The sequence below is a fragment of the Rhea pennata genome, chromosome 5 (assembly GCF_028389875.1).
Source record: "Rhea pennata isolate bPtePen1 chromosome 5, bPtePen1.pri, whole genome shotgun sequence".
NCBI classification, from domain to species: Eukaryota; Metazoa; Chordata; class Aves; order Rheiformes; family Rheidae; genus Rhea; species Rhea pennata.
Genome location: NC_084667.1, coordinates 45155930 through 45173131, shown reverse-complemented (window position 1 = coordinate 45173131; position 17202 = coordinate 45155930). Strand labels below are relative to the sequence as shown.

Sequence of the window (17202 nt, the reverse complement as noted above, 5' to 3'; positions counted from 1 at the left end):
CCGTTGCCGTGGCGCCCCGGGGCTTCAGCGAGGCCTCCTACCGCCTCGCGGTGCCGCGGGGCCGGCGGGGCCCAGGAGCCCAAAGAGACACCCACGAGGCCAGCCAGCATGACCTGTTTATTGCAGACACCATGCAGGACAAGAGCTGAGAGCCACAGCATCTGCTCTGCCCCCCTGGTCCCCAGTTGCCTCTTGGTCCCATGGCTGCTGCTGCTTCTGTGGCTCTAACACATCTGCATGGCAGGGCTAGGAGGAGGGTGGGTTGCCACGCCCATATTGGTCTGGAAGAATGCTGGCTCTGTCCACCTTACAAAACCTGGGAAAAAAGGGAAAGCAGAAATGATACTTTGTGTCTCATTGAGGTCACACAGAAAAGTTGCCATGAGCACACCAACTTTCACTGACCTTGTTGATGGTACCTTCTCAAAGGAGGAAAGGGGGGGATATATCTGGCTCTTCTTCCACTGAAATGCCCTAGCTGACTTCTCCCTCACTTCAGAGAGAGCTGGTCTGTGGACTCTGCTGCCAGGGTAATGGGGTTGTGACTAGTCCCAAGGAAGCCCTATGACTGTGTTCAGTCTTCAGTGAGGGTCATTCCTTACCATGCGCCTGTAGTTGTGTTGCTTGATGGCACCATAACCAAATGTCATGGCTGCCACTGCTGTGCAGAACTCCAGGAGGCAAAAGATGATGAACATCGAGTTCAAACTGTCACTCAAGGTCTGCAGGAAGGAGAGCAAAACGGCCCCACAGGTCTCACTTGCTGGCAGCTGGAGTCATCTGCCTCCCTTGTGTAGCAGCAGCCTCATCCCCTTATCCTCCTGACTACACAACCATGGGAGACTCAGGCCCACAGGGCATTTTGACATCAATTCTTTTGCTGTCCTGTGGCATCCAAGTGATGGCAAAGAAACCACAGGTGGTGGATGGCTTGAGGGGGGGACCAGGAGCTTGTACCTTTCTGTCAGTGTTGAAGCACCTTTCCCCTCTCAGCTGGTGAGGCCAGCTATGCTCGCACCCGGGAAGGTTCGTAGTGATAGCCATGGCATGGACAATGGTGGCCACAAGGGTGCTCAGAATGACCCCGATGCTGAAGATGCAGCAGGTCTTCACCTGTCATGGTCACATCATGTCAGCTCCATCCCTACTGCTCCCACCAAGAACGAAGCAGCAGTATGGATCAGAGCAAAAGCTTGCAGAGAGCTCAGAAACCCCGGATACAGTGACACAGAGCTGGGAAGAGAATGTTTGATGCTTTTTGTTTGAGCTGTCTGAGCAGAGGGGCCTCAGAGAGCTTGGGTGATTTGACTAAGGTTGAGAGGGGGAGATTTACTCCAGAGCTGCCAAGCCTTACAGAGCCAGTAAAGCTCCTTATAGTAGGGTTATATCTGATCGACAGTCAGAGTGGAACCATCTGGCCTCTTAGGGAAGCCACCAAGGGACAGATGGCCCATGTGACATTTTTTTCTCCCCATCATCTGCAAGCAACTCCACTGGGTTCTAAACATTTCACATAGGCCCCAAAGCTTGAGGTGTTGACCACCCTCAGTGGTCAACAGGAAGAGAACTGGACACCTCCAGAGGGCAAGCCTGCTCTTAGGTGCTTCACTTGAAGTCCTGAAGAGGAATGGGATGAATCCAGGCTGCAGAGGGGTCCCATGAGCCACTGGGGCAGGCAAAAGCCACTGAAGCATGTCATGAGCTTTGTATTCCTCCCCCTGCCTGGCCACAACTGAACCTGCTCAGTGACCTTCTTACCAGCAGGATGTTCTCTCTTTTTCCACTTTCCACCAGCAGAGACCCTGTGACCAGGAGCTGCTCCAGAAACAGAGATGGGAGTCAGTAGCAGGATCCCACCTGCTCCACACTACATGTCACACACATCCTGCAGACCCTCGAACAACACACAAGGAATGTTTGGATCTGCAATCACAAATTCCCCCCAGCCCCAGAAGATGAGACAGACAGAAGATGTGAGCGTAAAAGGAGACCCTAGTAATGAGGGGATTTAGCACCAGCAGTAGATCCACTGAGATCCCAGTGTCCTTATTTAGCAGTGGGGAGGTGGAGCCCAAGCCCGCCGCTGCTTACCAGGAGCCCAAGCCAGAAGAGGACCCCACTGGCCACAGTGATGGAAGGAATATCATGTTCTGCCATGGTCAAGATGATCCCAAAGCAGAAGCGTATGATGCCAGTGACAATGTGGATGGCCTGGGGAGGGACAGAAGGAAGAGGGGTCCCCAGTCACTCTTGGTCCAGAGCACTGCATGCCAAGTTACTGAGGCCATTAACCAAATCACACCCCATCATCACTGTTGCTAGCATCATTCCTCATTCTCACTGCACTCAGTAATGCTGAGAAAGGAGCCTGGGCTAGCTGAGAGCTCAGCTGGCACTTGGCATGACTGTATGAGCTGACCACGCAATCAAGGAAAGGAAATCCATCTCAAACACCACCTCCCCCCAGCCAGGGGTCGGTTCTTGCTCATACAGCTCTGCTAGGTCATCTCAAGGAGGACAGTCCCTTGTGACACTCGGAGCCAATCCCAGCTTTCCCCCCAGCATGTCCCAGGCAGGAGGGACTGCAGCAACCCATGTCCTCTGTGCACTCACCCCTAGCACTTTGGGCTGAGCCCTTCTGAAGCTGTAGACTTGAAAGGATGAGGCGGCAGGTGTGAATGGCCTGGAGCTGGAGGTCTGCTGGGCTGCTGAGGAATCTGTGGCTGGGATGACCTCCATGATGATCCTCATGCCACCAGAGTCCGTCACTGTGGCTGCCATCGGCTATGGGCAGAACAGGAGCAGATGGAGAGTGAGCCACAAGGAGAGTGCCGGAGCACCCAGTGTGCCAGGGAGATGACAGGGGGCTTGAAGGTCAGCAGGGACAAGACCAGGCTGGCTTCCACCCACCTCTTTGGAGCAGCACATGGGATATTGCAACGAGAGGTATTGACATCCTATTGCACTGACACGAGGATGTCCCACATGCCATCCTGCTTCCCACACCTCACCTCTGGCCACGATACCTCCTTTAGCCTCAGCTTACTTTGTCCTCCTGTGTGCTGTGGTTTCTTCACTGCCTGTCTGCCCCATGGAAGAAGTGGTCAGGGTCTAGGCAGCTGGAATGGCTCAGACCTGCAGGAACATAGTCCTGCTGCCCTTTGCTCCCTGCAGGAAGTTTGCTCTTGGAAATCTCAGCAGATCCCTCTTGCTCAACAAGCTCAATCCTGGCTGTTTTGCCAGTAGAGGGAGAGATGCTGGTAAAAACCGCACATGCATTTATCAATGTTTGCAAGAGGGAGGGGTTAAACTTTGGGGCACAAGAATGGGGTGGGAGAACAGGACAGGGAGAGTGGGCTAACTTTGCAAGCCGATGGTAAGCACCCTCTCTAAGGGTGCCAGCTTCGCTGCAGCCTGGGGAGTGAGCTGGACGATTGTCCCTTGGGCAGCTCTGAGGAGGAGATCCCCTTGCCTGGGCTTGTGCTCATTCTGCCCTCTATCCCCAGTTGGGGGCATTTTGTTGCATGCAGCCATGCAACCCCACACCCTCCCCACAGGTGCTCCAAGAGCACTGATGGAGGAGAGGGATCTAGGCTCCCCTTGCCTAATCACACCTACTACATCACTTTCACCCACAGGCTGGAAGGGGACAGTTATACCTGTAAAAACTTGGGAGAGAAAGGCAGCTCAGGTTTGCACGTGGGGTTTGGGATGCCAGATGAGGTTTTGTGGCTCCCATGCCCAGAGTGCAGCCCCTGCACTGGCAACAGGCTCAGCAGACAAGGTTTTCCTGCACTGCCCCTGGTCTGGTGGGACCTCTCTGGCGCCAGCCCCTAGCACTGGCACCAGCTCATGTGGAGGAGCTCCCACACAGACTATCAAATCATCTTCACCAGCACAGGCTGGCTGCATCCAAACTGCCACTGGGCAAGGTCCCTGCATCATGCTGGCACTTAGACTCTTCATGGGAGTTGCTTGCAGTGCTGCTAAATGACATCCTGGACTCAGCAGTCATTTTGGAACAGTGAGTCAATCATGTGTCACCTGGAAATGGGAGCTGTGAGCCCCTGTGTCTCCAAGCACAGGTTATCTCAGCCCAGGTGCCTTCAGAGCCCTGCACCTCCCTTTCTAGGGAGGCTTAGGGTGAGGACCTTGGCCTGAAAACAAATGGTAGGTGAAGCTTTACCGTGTCCTCCTGTGTCTGTGGAAGGCTGGCAGAGCCAAATGTGAGAAGAGCAGGGGGAGGAGGCAGGGAGGCAGAGAGGAGACCAGGTTATCAGAGAAGTGCTGAGAGCATAGTGTTTCGAGGTAGTGAGGATAGACTCCTGGAAATGAGGGAGCCACTAAGTGCTCAGAGCAGGGCACTCTGCAATTAGTTCTGCAATTAGCCAAGCACAGTCCTGGCAGAGTCCTAATAAGACACTTGGAGACTCATTCACCCAGCCTGGGATTGCAGGCTGGGATTGTACATAAGTGCCAGCAGTTGCCCATCCCAGGCATCTGGCTTGCAAAGCCCGGGGCAGCATGTAATAGCAATTAAGAGACTCCCAGTCCTGGCGAAGTTTCTCTTACAGGAAAGAAAAAAGTAAAATTGGATGTAGTAAATTGGATGTAAAATTATAATATAGCAAACATTATAAATCTTGTCAGTCTATAAAATTCTTAACAAAGCTCCTTTGTTTCCTTTTAATTTTAGTTAGATTTCTCCTACCTGACAAAGTCTGATACTCGATACTGTGGGCCTGTCTCCACTGATGACCATCAGCCTCCCCCACAAGTGAGCCTGGGGTGGGGGCAGCTGAGAGGTGGGTGGTGCAAACACTGCCAGACAGCTCCCAGCGTGGCACCCAGCAGGAGCCTGTCAGCGCAAAGTGATCTCCAACCACTTGTCCTCCCAAAGCAAAAAGACATGTGATACTTTCCAATAGGAAAATAGAGTTCAGACTGAGAATGGAGCCACTACACATGGTGAAAAGCTCATGAGACACAAGCTTTTAGGCTCCCTTCCTCCCTTCTCAGACCACTATCTTCCAGGTCTACCAGAAAACAGCTATTTCTTTTGGGGCCATTGTCCCCATCTGCTTGCTAGGACAGCTGGGATGCCTGCAAGGACCTCCCATGTTTCCTTAACAAGTGTTGGGAAATCCCACTTTTTTGATGGGCCTGGGATACACATGAGCAGCAGATGGGCTCAGTGGTGCTGCTGGGGCATCTGGCTGTACAAAGCTTGCTGGATGCTGACCCCAGTCCCATCCTATCCTCAGCTCCTCTTGTGCTTAGAAGGTAAAACCCAGCAGCAGCACCTCCACTGGGTCAGCTCCCCAGCACCAAGGTGCTGCAGAGGGCTTCATCTCTAGGACTGCACAGAGGAGCAAAGCATCCTGTGGCCAAGGCAGCTACTGTGTTGGAGAAGCAATGGGATGAGGTTTGACTTGATCTCCACCTGTGAGACCTGAGGTGGGAGTTGGTTTGAGGAAAAGATAGGAAGGAACAGGAGTATTGGTGGACATGGCTCTGGGACCCCCAGCTCTTTTTTCTTTAAAGGCTGGAAGTTTCTGATCACATCCAGAGGCTCCACAAGAGCTATTTCTGTGGAAAAAGCAGGAATATTTAAACACAATGCCCTGGTATCTTTGAGTTGTTAGCTTGGTCACAGGAAGGTTAAGGCTGGCTTCACATCACATTTACTCAGGCATGAGCATCAACATTGTTAAGGGGCTCTGCTCCCTTAAATATCGCCATCTCTGTCTGCACTTGTCTCAAGCCCAACACTAGACAGGACCCTCTGCAGGGCAGTTCCTCCTAATGAATTTAGGAGCAACTATTAGAAGTGCTTTTTCTTTCCTTTGACCATAGAGGGAGCTAACAAACCTGGTTTGGACTATACCCCACTTTTAGAGACCAACATAGATGAGCAGCTGATGGGAATCAAGCAAGGGATAAGCAGCCGCCCGCAGTCCAGGGCTGTCTGACCCATGGAAGCAAAATAATAGTGATATCAAAATTAGACACATAAGAAGGTCATATGAAGTTACCATGTCTTTATTTTTCCACTGGTAAATGAAGGGATCAGCAACACTTCTGTTTCCTGCCTTGTCCATTTTGTTTGCAGAGAGCTGGGTATGAGACTGTTCCTTCACATATCCAGGGAGATCAGCCAGCTTTTAGGTTTATTCTGAGGACTTTTCCAAAGGCTTTTTTCACATCCCTGTTGTACTGACTGTAAACCATGGGAACTGAGCAGTGGGTAGACTGCTGTGTGGACCAAGGTGGCCACCTTGTCTCACTGGGCAACGGGCCACAAGCCCATGAGCAGAATGGAGCCACAGAAAAGAGCACTATGTAAGCAGCACAGGTGGAGATAGCCTTGCACCACTCAGCTGCTGAGCAAGGGCACAAGCTGGCCGCTACAATGGCTGCTTAGGAGCTAAGGACAAGGGCCATGTTGGCCACCATCTTGCAGTGTGGATGAGCTTGTGTACCCCAGTGCTTGCCAAAAGACTTGATCTCCTCACTGCCATGTACTGCAGATCTTGCTTGAACTTGCCTGGCCTTAGCTGCTGAGCTTTGATTTGAGACCTCATTGGCATCCCATCTGCAGTCAGACCATTTCCTGAGGTCCTCATCCAACAGCTAACAAGACAGAGCACCTTTGGTTTCCTGTCACAAGACCAAGCCCAGTTCCCATGAGCTCTTGTGCATTCCCACACACTGGGAACTTGTGCCAGTAGCTGGAGGGATGACAAACGAAGAGATTTTCACCAAACTGATCTAAATCATTCCTTAAAAAAGAGCTGGGAAGAGCAGTCTGGTCAGTGAGGGGCAGTGAGTGACCAGCTCCCGATCAGCCTGGCTTCTGCTGCCTCTGAGTCTCCAGGTGAAATGCACTATCCCAAGCATGGCCAGGGAGTGGGGCTGAGACAGTAGTGGGTTGACCCAGCTCCACAGCCCATCCAAATCTATTGTTTAGTGGCATCCGCTAGGCAGAAAATTGTTGGCAACCAAAATATGCCAATAGCAAAATGCTATTACAGTGCATAGCATCGTTCTGCTTTTGTGCTTTGGAAGGGCCACTGGATGGCATTCCTCCATCACACAGCCTCTTGTGAGAGAATGGAGTATTTGGACTTGTACAAGGCTACAACTGGAGACACAATTTTCCAGTGAAAACACAGAGATGGATGAGTTTTAACCGTTAATCACACTGCTGATGGCTCTTAATGTTTAAATTTTGCTGGTAACTTGACAGCATCTCTCTCTGGAGGGAGAGCCTTTTTCGACATCCTAATGCTAACTAGTTTCTCATCCAGGCTCTGATCTTTTTTCGTTCTCTGTAGATACACATGGGGTAAGCCCATGAAAATGATGGGATCCAATATGTAGCCTTTGTACAGGCATGATGTCCACTAATACGAGTGACAGCTTGTGCTCCCAGCTGAAAACACCTTGCAACAGTGGATTTCCTTCCAAAACAGAATTTTCAGATTCCTAAAACATTCCTGAATTTTCAGGCTTTCAATTGGAAACATCCATGACTGGTCTTATCCCTGCAGCAAGGTTGATTGTCTGAGCAAAACCCATTTCTGAATAAGGTATTCATGGACAAATTGCTCTTCCCTTTCTAAATAAAACCAGGGTCCAGCTGGGGATGGCCGGAGCCCAAGGTAGGATGTTACAATTTACTTTGGAAATAGGTGCAGGAGGAGGTGAAGCTTTTTTAGCATCTAGCTGAGCAGGTGCTGGAAAGTGGCAAGTTGTGAACAGTGTAGCTTTCCAGCCCTTTATTTGCAGGCATTTAAGATTTTTTAAAGTAGAATTTTACTCTCCTGGCAGATGCAAATCTTCCCTTGATGCTTAGTCTTTTCTTTTTTACATTGACAGGAGTAAACTTAACAAATTAAATACACCCATACAGAGTAAATGTGTATATCCAGCACAGAGCAGGTGTTAGCTGAGATGTTCAATATGGGCAAAAACTGTATGTGTGAGTATAGATTTTGGTGTAGATATGTAAGTATAAATATACATTATCCATAGGTCATGAACTCACAAGTTCACTAAATTCCATGCAGTGTTCTTGTATCTGAGTTAGAATGTCATGATCTGGATGGATGGACTATTAGATGGATAAAAACCTGATTGGACAATTGGGCTCAGAGGTAGACATTCAGCCTGGAGAGAGACGGCTTCAGGAAGGTTCTAATGGCAGCCCCCCAAAGCCTTCAGGGAGATGATGGAGAAGACAGAGCAAGGCTTTTTCTGGTGCTGCATGGCAGGAGAACGAGAGACAACAGACATCAGCTGAAACAGGGGAGGCTCAGGCTGGAGACAAGGAGAGACCTTTTCCCCATGAGGAGAGTCAAAGCAGTGGAGCAGGACCCAGCAAGGCTGTGGAGTCTCTGGAGTCTCCATCTTTGGAGGTGTTCAAGACCCAACTAGCAAAAGCCCTGAACAAGCTGTTTTGACCCCAGGGTTAACCCCACTCTGAGCAGGAGCTGGGCTAGAGATCTCCCTAGGTCCCTTCCACCCAGAGTTATCCTGTAATTTGATGACGCTGAATCAGCCAGCACTGAATAAGTTTATGAGCCTAGTGGAACTGAAAATCTTTTTCCAACCAATAAGCTCTACCTTTTCTTTTTTTTTTCCAAAGAAAATAGATTCTGATGGATAAATGCTCTTCACAGAAAGTTTCTGCTTCCTATGAAAAACTTTATATCCCCATAAAAATTCCAAAAGTCAACATTTTGCTTTTCTTCCAAATGTCTCTGTTTCTAGCAAGAATGTTATATTGGTTTCGTAATGAGAAACCCACATTTTCTGGGGCAAATGTCAGTTAGGAAAAAAGATGTTTTTTTATCTCTGCCGTTTTCCCTGGGAAAGCATAAAAATCCCTGAGCAGTCATGATGCCAAACCCTTCTCTCTTCTCTGCAGACAAATAAACTTCTCTGTAATCCCAGGCCCCTGGTCCATGTTGTCCCCTCTTTGTGTCCCAACCAAACCTGGACAAAGCCACAGAGGGAACCTCTGCTGAGGTTGTTAAACATCAAGACGTTTCCCTGAGCTTGGGAAATCCCTGAGCCACAAATTGCCAGAATTGCAGAGAGACTCTGGGGGAAGCATCACTGCATGCTGGCTCAGTTTTTGTCCTCTATTGCTGTCACAAACAATGCAGGACTGGCTGGGGTGACTGAACACTGCTGCAACACTGGTGAGAATTGCCTGGGACATTTCTGTTCTTTGGCACCTTCAAGCACTTTGGCTGCCACAAAAAGGTGCAGGGGAGAGGAAACCACATTGTGAGGAAGGAACGCAAACCATGACCAAAGACAACTTTTTGAAGCAGGGAACACAGTATGGAAAACTTGAACAAGAGGCCATAACACATGGTGCACCCAAAGCCAGTATCAGGCAAGCATCTGTGCCACCTCTCCAGAAGTCCCCACTGAACCATTCTAAAGGATTTTAAAATTACTGTGAACCTCCCAAAGAGTAATGCATCCTCCACCTTTTACCTGCCCATCCAGAATGATCAGAGAGCTCTGTGATGCCAGAAGCAGGATTTAGCTGGTGTTCAGAAATATATCAAGAGGGATTTTGTTGTTATTTGGTACTGAATTGCATTGGCATCATTCCTAAAGCTATCCCAAATGTATCCATCATCGTCTTCCTACTATATTCAAGCCTTTGATCAGTTGCTTCTAGTAAAACTTCTGATGCTGTAGAAAACCTGTCCTAAGTCTCCAAGGCTTCAGTGAAATATCACAAAGTTTCTGCAGGACAAGGGCACTTTTAGCTAAGGAATTAGGGAGGTGGATGAAGATGAGAAGAGAATGAAGGTGGCTGAGAATGAAGACAGCAAGCTAATTGCTTTCTGTCATCTTCTGTCCAGATATGGTTTTTTTTATACCTCCTAATTTTTTTTTCTGCCTCCTCTTTCTTCCCCTTTGACTTCAGCCTTGGTGATCTTCTACAAGGCCTCTGCCCTATCTTGATGAGGCAAAGGCAGGGAGAAGACAGCAGCAGCAATGCCACTGCTAGGAGATCTCTAACACCTCACATGTAAGCCTTGCACAGCAGCTGGAGCTGAGTGAGAAGGAAACATCTCACTGATGGAGAAACAGATAGGGCTCTGGCTAGCCCCAGGGACTAGCAAGAGATGAAAAGTTGAAAATTGATGGGCTGAAAGCATGCTTCGAAAATCAGCTCTGCCTGCTGGACACAGACAATGAGAGACAAGCCTGTCTGGCCAACCTTAAACCAATAAAATAGCAGGATCTGTAGGATGTCCTGTCTACCAGGACATCCCTGGACCTTCGGTCTCATGATCCTGTGGGTGACCCAGATATGGTGCACTGAACGGAGCCCCAGAAGACATCACTGTCCCCCTGGTTTGTGCCAAAGCTCAGCACCCTCTCCTCCCACTCATTTCCTTCCCAACCCAAAGTCTCTTTTCTGTCTGTGTGACACCCTCTTATCCAGTTTTCTCAGTCAGAGTGCTGCTCAGCTCCAGCTGGAGGACCAAGGCTGTGGGGTCAGAGGCCAGACTTGGTGTGGACAGAGGTGCCCGACAAGCAGGATGCCCCTCCAAGCCCCATGTGCCTGTTCCCATTCATTTTCACCCCAGGCATTTTGTCTGTGTCTCTGGGATAACAAGGATGGGAAAAATGCTAAGGCAATACAGCTTGCCTAGTGGCAGCAATGCATCCTGGTTGCAGCCCCACCCCCCCCCCCTTCCATGAGGATTCCCTCCTGAACACAGAGCCCATTCACAGAGTAGACTAGCAACCATCCACCTCTAGCTTATTGTGGCCACAATGAAGGGAAGCAATCAACGTGGAGTCTTAACAGAGCTGGACATTCCCCCAGCTTAACTCCACAGTTTGACTCCAGGCATAGAATTAGGCTGTGGCAAGGAGTCTATGGGACAAAAGGAGGATCTCCCTGGCTCCATGCAAGCTCTGGACAGCATCCACAGGAAGGGAAGAGTCCGTTCACACTGGCATGGCTGGGTTCACATCTCCGCAGCTGCCCAAGTCAGGCTCCTATGATGCTGTGTTAGGCCCTCATAAAGGAGCGTAGCTGTCATTGCAGTAGGCTAGGGGAGCCAGCGGGACCACAGGCAGACCTACACAGTTGCTGGTAAGGGTGTGGGGCACAAAAGGCAGGGTCTATAGAGGAGAACTGTAAGCCCCACCTAGTCCCAAGTCCTTGACACTTTCTCATCCTCACTTTGCTCATCACCTTGATAAGCACGGCAGGGCTAGGAGATATTCCAAATCTGCAAGATATCCTGGAGCGGCACAATGCTTTGGGGACCCCACAGGCACTTCTGCCAGTGCAGCAGGAACATTGCAGATGCCTTCACTAACGCAACCCAAACTCACACCAAATCCTACTCTACTGTGACCCAGACTCATGCCTGTCCCCAGTATCCTTCATGCACGTAGACCCAACCAGGGTTACTCATGGGTTTGGGCAGGTAATGGGTAGCCTAGCACCCCTGGTAGGAGAGCAGGATGGTGATGGAGAACTCTAGGAGACTGATGAAGAGCATCATGCCTGCAATCCAGTTGCCAGCTTTCTGCAGACAACACAGCCCTGCAGAGCATCACGACACATGCATAGCAGCCCCATTCATATAGTGGGGAGCTCATCTCTGGCTCCAGCAATTTATTTAAGGCCCTAGTTAGTACTGCCAGAGCAGCATAACAGCTCTTGATCAGAGTGGGAACTGCTGCTTTATCAGTGTCCAACCAGCATGTGGCCATATGTTCTCCAAACCCAGCCCAGGGAGCTCTTTTGTGCTGCTACAACCCTCTATAGGTGTGAACAGAAATCACATCATGGGCTAACATCCAACTGGTGACTTGAAAAAAATACAACTACCTTTCACCAGCTGTTTTCCCAGGGTAAAGGAAGATATTGATGAAAGCCATTCCTTCCTTCCTTCCCAGTGAAGCCCAGTGATTTTTTGATCAGTCCAGCTTTCTCCAGCCTCCTCACTCATGTTGGTCACAGCAAGATTTCTTGAGCCAGTTCGAGTCACTGAACTATCAGAAAATAAAGCCAGCAAAAAATGCGTAATAATAAAGGGTTTATAATGTTATAAATGCCACTTATTTATAATGGCAGCCCCAGTTAATGAGTCAAGCTGTGGCTGGCAGCTGTCACAGCTCACACAGGGGACACAGGCGGATGGCCTGTGAGATGGCAGCCTGGCTCTTTGTGGGTGCACTAGCTTGGGCAACTACATAGAGCTTCTGCTGTATTTGCTTGGTTGCTACTTTTAGCTCTGAATGGGGAATGCAAATTGGGCAGGAGAAGAAAACCCACCCTTGCCGTTGGCCACACCAGACAGAGACTGCTTATGGAGCCACTTACCGAGAGAAGAGGTGATGAGAATTTGTACACCTCATTTCTAGCCAGCTCTACTATTGAGAGGATGGTCTCAGTTCCTGCAAACATGGCACTAAGTATGTTCATTCCTGGTCTGCCCTTCACCTGCAAGAGAGGTGCAAAGGCCTGGCTTACCAACAGCACAAGACTGTGCCCAATCTTCAAATCCATCCCCCATGTTCAGCCTCGGCTCCATCTTGTTTTCAGCATCCAAACCCAAGCCCATGGACCCAAGTCCTGCCTGCAATCAAAAGCAGGCTTTGCAGAGCTCTTCTAATGCCCACCCCTGCCTAGGTGCTGGGAACAGCACAGCAGCGTGAAGGGATGGATGAGGAAGTGCTGGAGGGGGCCATGCTAACCAGGATGGGCTTGTGAACATACTCCACAGCCATTGAAAGGGATCCCAGTGTGACAAACTGCCTTGGAAAGAGAAAGTAGGGATGTTCACATGAATGAAGGCTTGCTTTGGCACAGCTACTGTTGTTTCTTCACAATGGGAAATGGCACAGGACAAAACCCATCTCCCGAGCTGGGCCATGGAAGGGACTGCAGCACTTATGTCCACTACTCAGCATGACCCTGTGGCTCATCTGCTCCACCCAGCATATAGGCTAGATGTGCAGAGGTGGGAATAACAAGGAATCACTCTGGGGCAAGCAACTGCCCAGAAAGCTTCCAGGTTTGGATGATTTAGCTTTCCTTTCCCTGCAGGGAGGATAAAAGTTTTCCCCAGCCACAAGGGGAAAGCATCAGAGGTGTGGCATCCCCAGCCCCTCTCCCTCATTGCAAGTCCCGCATTATTACCTGGTGGCCTGTCCCATGGTTCAGAAGATGCCCCGTCACCTGTATGCACCATGAGGCCACCGCAGAATGGATAGCCAGTGGCCACAGTCAAAGTCCAGTAGATCAAAGAGGGCTCACAGATAATGGAGGTCACCCCAACAAAACTGAGACAAGCCGTATTGATGAGGATCGGGAGGGCCTGCTGGAAGGGAAGAAGGTATGACAGTCAATTGTGGTCCTGCTGCCTTAGAGGGGGGACATGGGGAGCCCAGTGCAGCCTCATGGTGCAACAGCTCCCTGGTTGGGGCAAAGGGCCATGCTTACCCCCATGAGCTTGACCTTTTTCACCAGGAAATGGTCTCAGCCATTGTCCCTGTCCATCAGAGGGCACCTGCTGAAGCTGATTCCCTAGGCTCAGAGCACCTGGCCATGGAGTGTCCACATGGGGCTATCCTGGCCGGTTGGAAACTGGCACCAAGAACCTTTAGTCTGAGGCTGCAGCATAGTGGGCTGCACACAGGTGGGTGGCTGCAGGGCTGACATGCAATGAGGGCCTGGGGAGAGAGAGAGCAGCCTCAGTTAGCCCAGCCAGACTGCGAGGCTCGGTACCCAGGTGGAGGGAGAATGGCAGCCCAGCAAGCTCTTGGTGGCACAGAAGGTCTCCCCTGGTAAGAAAATCACATCTGAGAACCCAGGGACAGCTTGACGTGGAGAAAAAGGCATTCCAGGGCTGGTGCTTCATAACTTTGTCCAGTTTGGTGGGAAGTGCCCTTCATGGAGTGCTAATTTGATGAGCCAAAGAGGAAGAAGGGGGCCAGCATCTCCACTAGATTTAGCCAGAGCCAATGTGTAGGGCACGGGTCCTTCTCCACTGTCTTAATTACTCCTCACTTCCTTCCTCTTCCTCTCCTCCATATTTCTCTCCCTTCCCATCCCAGGGCTGGGACACATGCCCTCACCTGGGTGCAGGGAAGAGAAAGGGCTCTGGGGCCGGGGGCATGGACAGCTCCCTATCTTGAGATCCAGGGCCACCTCCCTCTTGTTGCCCATCACCAGTGCTTAGGATTCTGTCTTTTCTAGTGGAAGGAGCAAGTGGGGACGATGTTGGGCCACATGGCCTTGCCATCAAGGAGACATCAAGTTGCACTTTGGCTGGCTACGTCTCTGGCCTGGCCCCACAGCCCAGCCCTTGCCAGACAGGGATGGCAGAAGGACAGCAGCATAAGCAATGGTGGCACCTCTTACTCAGCTTTAGCAAATGCTCTCCTGTGTACCATTGCCTCTCCCAGCACCATACTGCTAGGATTCACCCAGATATACTGATCTTCACCATTTACCCCCTGCCTACACACCCTCCAGGCCAAAAGGCCAAGGCAATGCCATCAGAGACGCCCAGGCTCATGGTCTCCATAAACCCATCTGCTGACGGCCCCACCAGCTCTCCTACCCCAGGCATCGTTTGTCCTTACACTCACCACATCATGTCCCTGTCCCCACCACAGGCACTGTGCCATCAGCAGGAAAGAACTGAGCTGTTCTCAAAGAAGGGCTGATTTTATTAGTGGTGGACCTTGAGTGCTACCCAGGCTACAGTCAGGCCTGCACCCCTCCCGCTGTCCTCTGTGCTGTCACCCCGAGAGACCTGCCAAAGTCCTGCTCTCCCACCGGCGCTTCCAGCTGCCATGGAGGTGGTACTCAGCAAGGACCTGCCTCCTCTGAGAGAGACCTTGCTGTCTCTGGCAGCCCAGGAGCAGGGCACTGGCCCCAGGGCCAGCCCAGGCCTGCCAGCATGGTCAGGGGATAGTCTCAAAATCCCCCTGGCAAGGCTCATTGCAGGGCAGGGAGTTGCAAACCAAACAGCTTTTGCAGGAAAGATCTGGTTTTCCCATTGCATTTTCAGTTGTCCTCAAAAACCCAGCACCCCACCACACCTCACTGAAAAGGCTTGAAAAGGGCCCAGAGAAAAATGATTCCCTTTAAGGGACATCCCATTACAATTTTCAGATAAAATCTCTTATTTTCTGCAATTATGCCTGATTGTTTTGATAGAAGGTCTCCAACGGTGGAGGAGTGCATTCAGGCAGGCAGCTCTGAGGAGACTGGAACAGGGGCTAGAGAGGTGTGGGATCTCCATCCTTGGAGATATTAAAAAACACAGTCAGACGCTGAACAACCTGCTCAAACCTGCTCGGGGCGAGGAGGGTTGAGCCAAAGCCTTCCAATGTCCCAGCCAACCTAGACTATTCAGCAATTTGGCTCTCCTTAAGTATTTCCCCAATCTCAAATCCTGCCCAGCTGCTACACCATAGCACGATTGCATGTTCAGCCCTCTGGGTTTTATTAAGGATGTCATCTCCAGCAGGGGGCATGCAGGGGATGTGGTGTCAGCCCTGCGGACAGGGCTGGGGATGTGGCCGGCCAGGCTCTGTCTGGACTCCGCATCTAACTCTCAGAAAGCCACGGTGCAGCCAGCACAGGAGGGAGAGACAGGTCCCATGAAGAAGAGGGGAGCCAAAGAATCAGAGGGAGCGAGGGACTAGTTCAGGGCCAAGCCATCTCCAAATCTCCCCTCTGTGTGGCCTGTCTGTCCTGTTGTGTAAGCTGTCGGAGGCAGCACCACCATCACCACCACAGGTGGAAGTACAAGTTGAGGACAAAATCTGCAGCCTGCAGAGCAAGGAAGCCCATCACCCCTTGCCCATGCTGCCAGCCTCCAGCACTGGGCCCTGCTAGATTGAACCTGCTCCTCAGGTGGCCATGGATGCTGCACTGTCCCACGTCGTGCTTCCACATGTGGTTTGGGGTGGCCCACACAGTTGGATGCATCACCTGCGGGGCCAGATGAACTGCCCCATTTCACCCTCCCCAGAGCCTTTCTCTCTCTGGCATTGCTGGTGGCAGGAGTCCTCCCACCCCTCCCTTCTCAGCTAGCCACCGCAGGGCTCACCTGTGTGAAGGTAACCTGCTGCGTTTGCCACCCAAAGCAGGTGCAGACAAGGGTGATGCAGGTCTCCAGCTTGATCATCAGCAGGATGCCTAAGAGACCCCCTAGCCCTGCACTGGCAAGAAGAGAACCTGGGTGAGACTGAGCAGCAAGCATCACCTCACTCCAGGGCTTTATCAAGATGTTATATGGCCAGCCAAATGGGAGGCGTAAATAGCACCTTTTCCCCCTTGTATAAACTTTGCATATCTTAAAAGCATGGAGTAATGCTAAAAGCGTATTAATGTCCTCAGAAAAGCACCTGCAGGAGGAGGTCATCTTTCCAGCAGCAGCATGTCCTCTGTGCACATCCCAAACTGCCCTTGGGAATGGGCACCCCTCTCCACATCCCCCACACTGCCAGCAGGACACCTGGGACCCATGAGCTCAGCCTCAAGCCTGCAGCACTCACCAGCTCCTTCTGTAGTGCAGGCCCATTGCAGAGTTCATTGCAGAGCACCAGGATGATGCCTACTTCTGCGGTGAGGACACTGGTGGTGTTGAGGGCCCTGCAGCCCTTCACCTGAGCAGGACAGAGCCAGGCGGGCATCCTCCTTGGTACAGGCTCCCTCCAGCCCCCTCCCAAGCCATCACGGGTAGGCATTTTTCCCCTTGTCTCTTTTCCTCCGTGGTGTTTTCTCTACCACAGAGCCCTTGTGTCTCCACTTACCATGAGGATGCCCTGGTTCTTCTCTGCCAACATGGAGCAGGAGCCAGAGGATATGAACTCTCTGGAGGGGAGGACGTGGGCATAATGTAATGTGCACTACCCTGAAGCCATGGGGACGTACTTGTCCCCTGCTGGGTTAGGGCTGGTGGTGGCTTTGCCCCTCTGTGTGGCACAGCCCCAGGGAAGCTGATCATGGCCAGGTTCATTGTGGGTGTCCTGGGACACCCAGAGCTTGCTGCGTGCCCTGTCACTCTTCCTACCCTTTCCAGCCCTGGCCAATGGACTCCTCATCAAGAGTCCTCCCCAGAAGAGGTACCAGGACTCCATGGTCAGCATCTCCACTGACTCACTGATGAGGGAGATGAGGAT

General features: G+C 51.2%; 1 protein-coding gene across 1 annotated transcript; it reads right to left on the bottom strand.

Moving 5' to 3' along the window:
• Positions 1-276: 276 nt before the first annotated feature.
• Positions 277-17166, bottom strand: LOC134141305 (membrane-spanning 4-domains subfamily A member 15-like). The gene is made up of 11 exons (XM_062577427.1): positions 16576-17166; positions 16128-16239; positions 13505-13734; positions 13202-13382; positions 12383-12502; positions 2614-2784; positions 2092-2211; positions 1759-1815; positions 958-1113; positions 603-722; positions 277-316 (listed from the first exon to the last, which is right to left on the bottom strand). The coding sequence occupies exons 5-11, from the start codon at positions 12482-12484 to the stop codon at positions 308-310; spliced, it is 735 nt and encodes a 244-aa protein (XP_062433411.1). The 5' UTR covers positions 12485-12502; positions 13202-13382; positions 13505-13734; positions 16128-16239; positions 16576-17166; the 3' UTR covers positions 277-307.
• Positions 17167-17202: the final 36 nt, after the last annotated feature.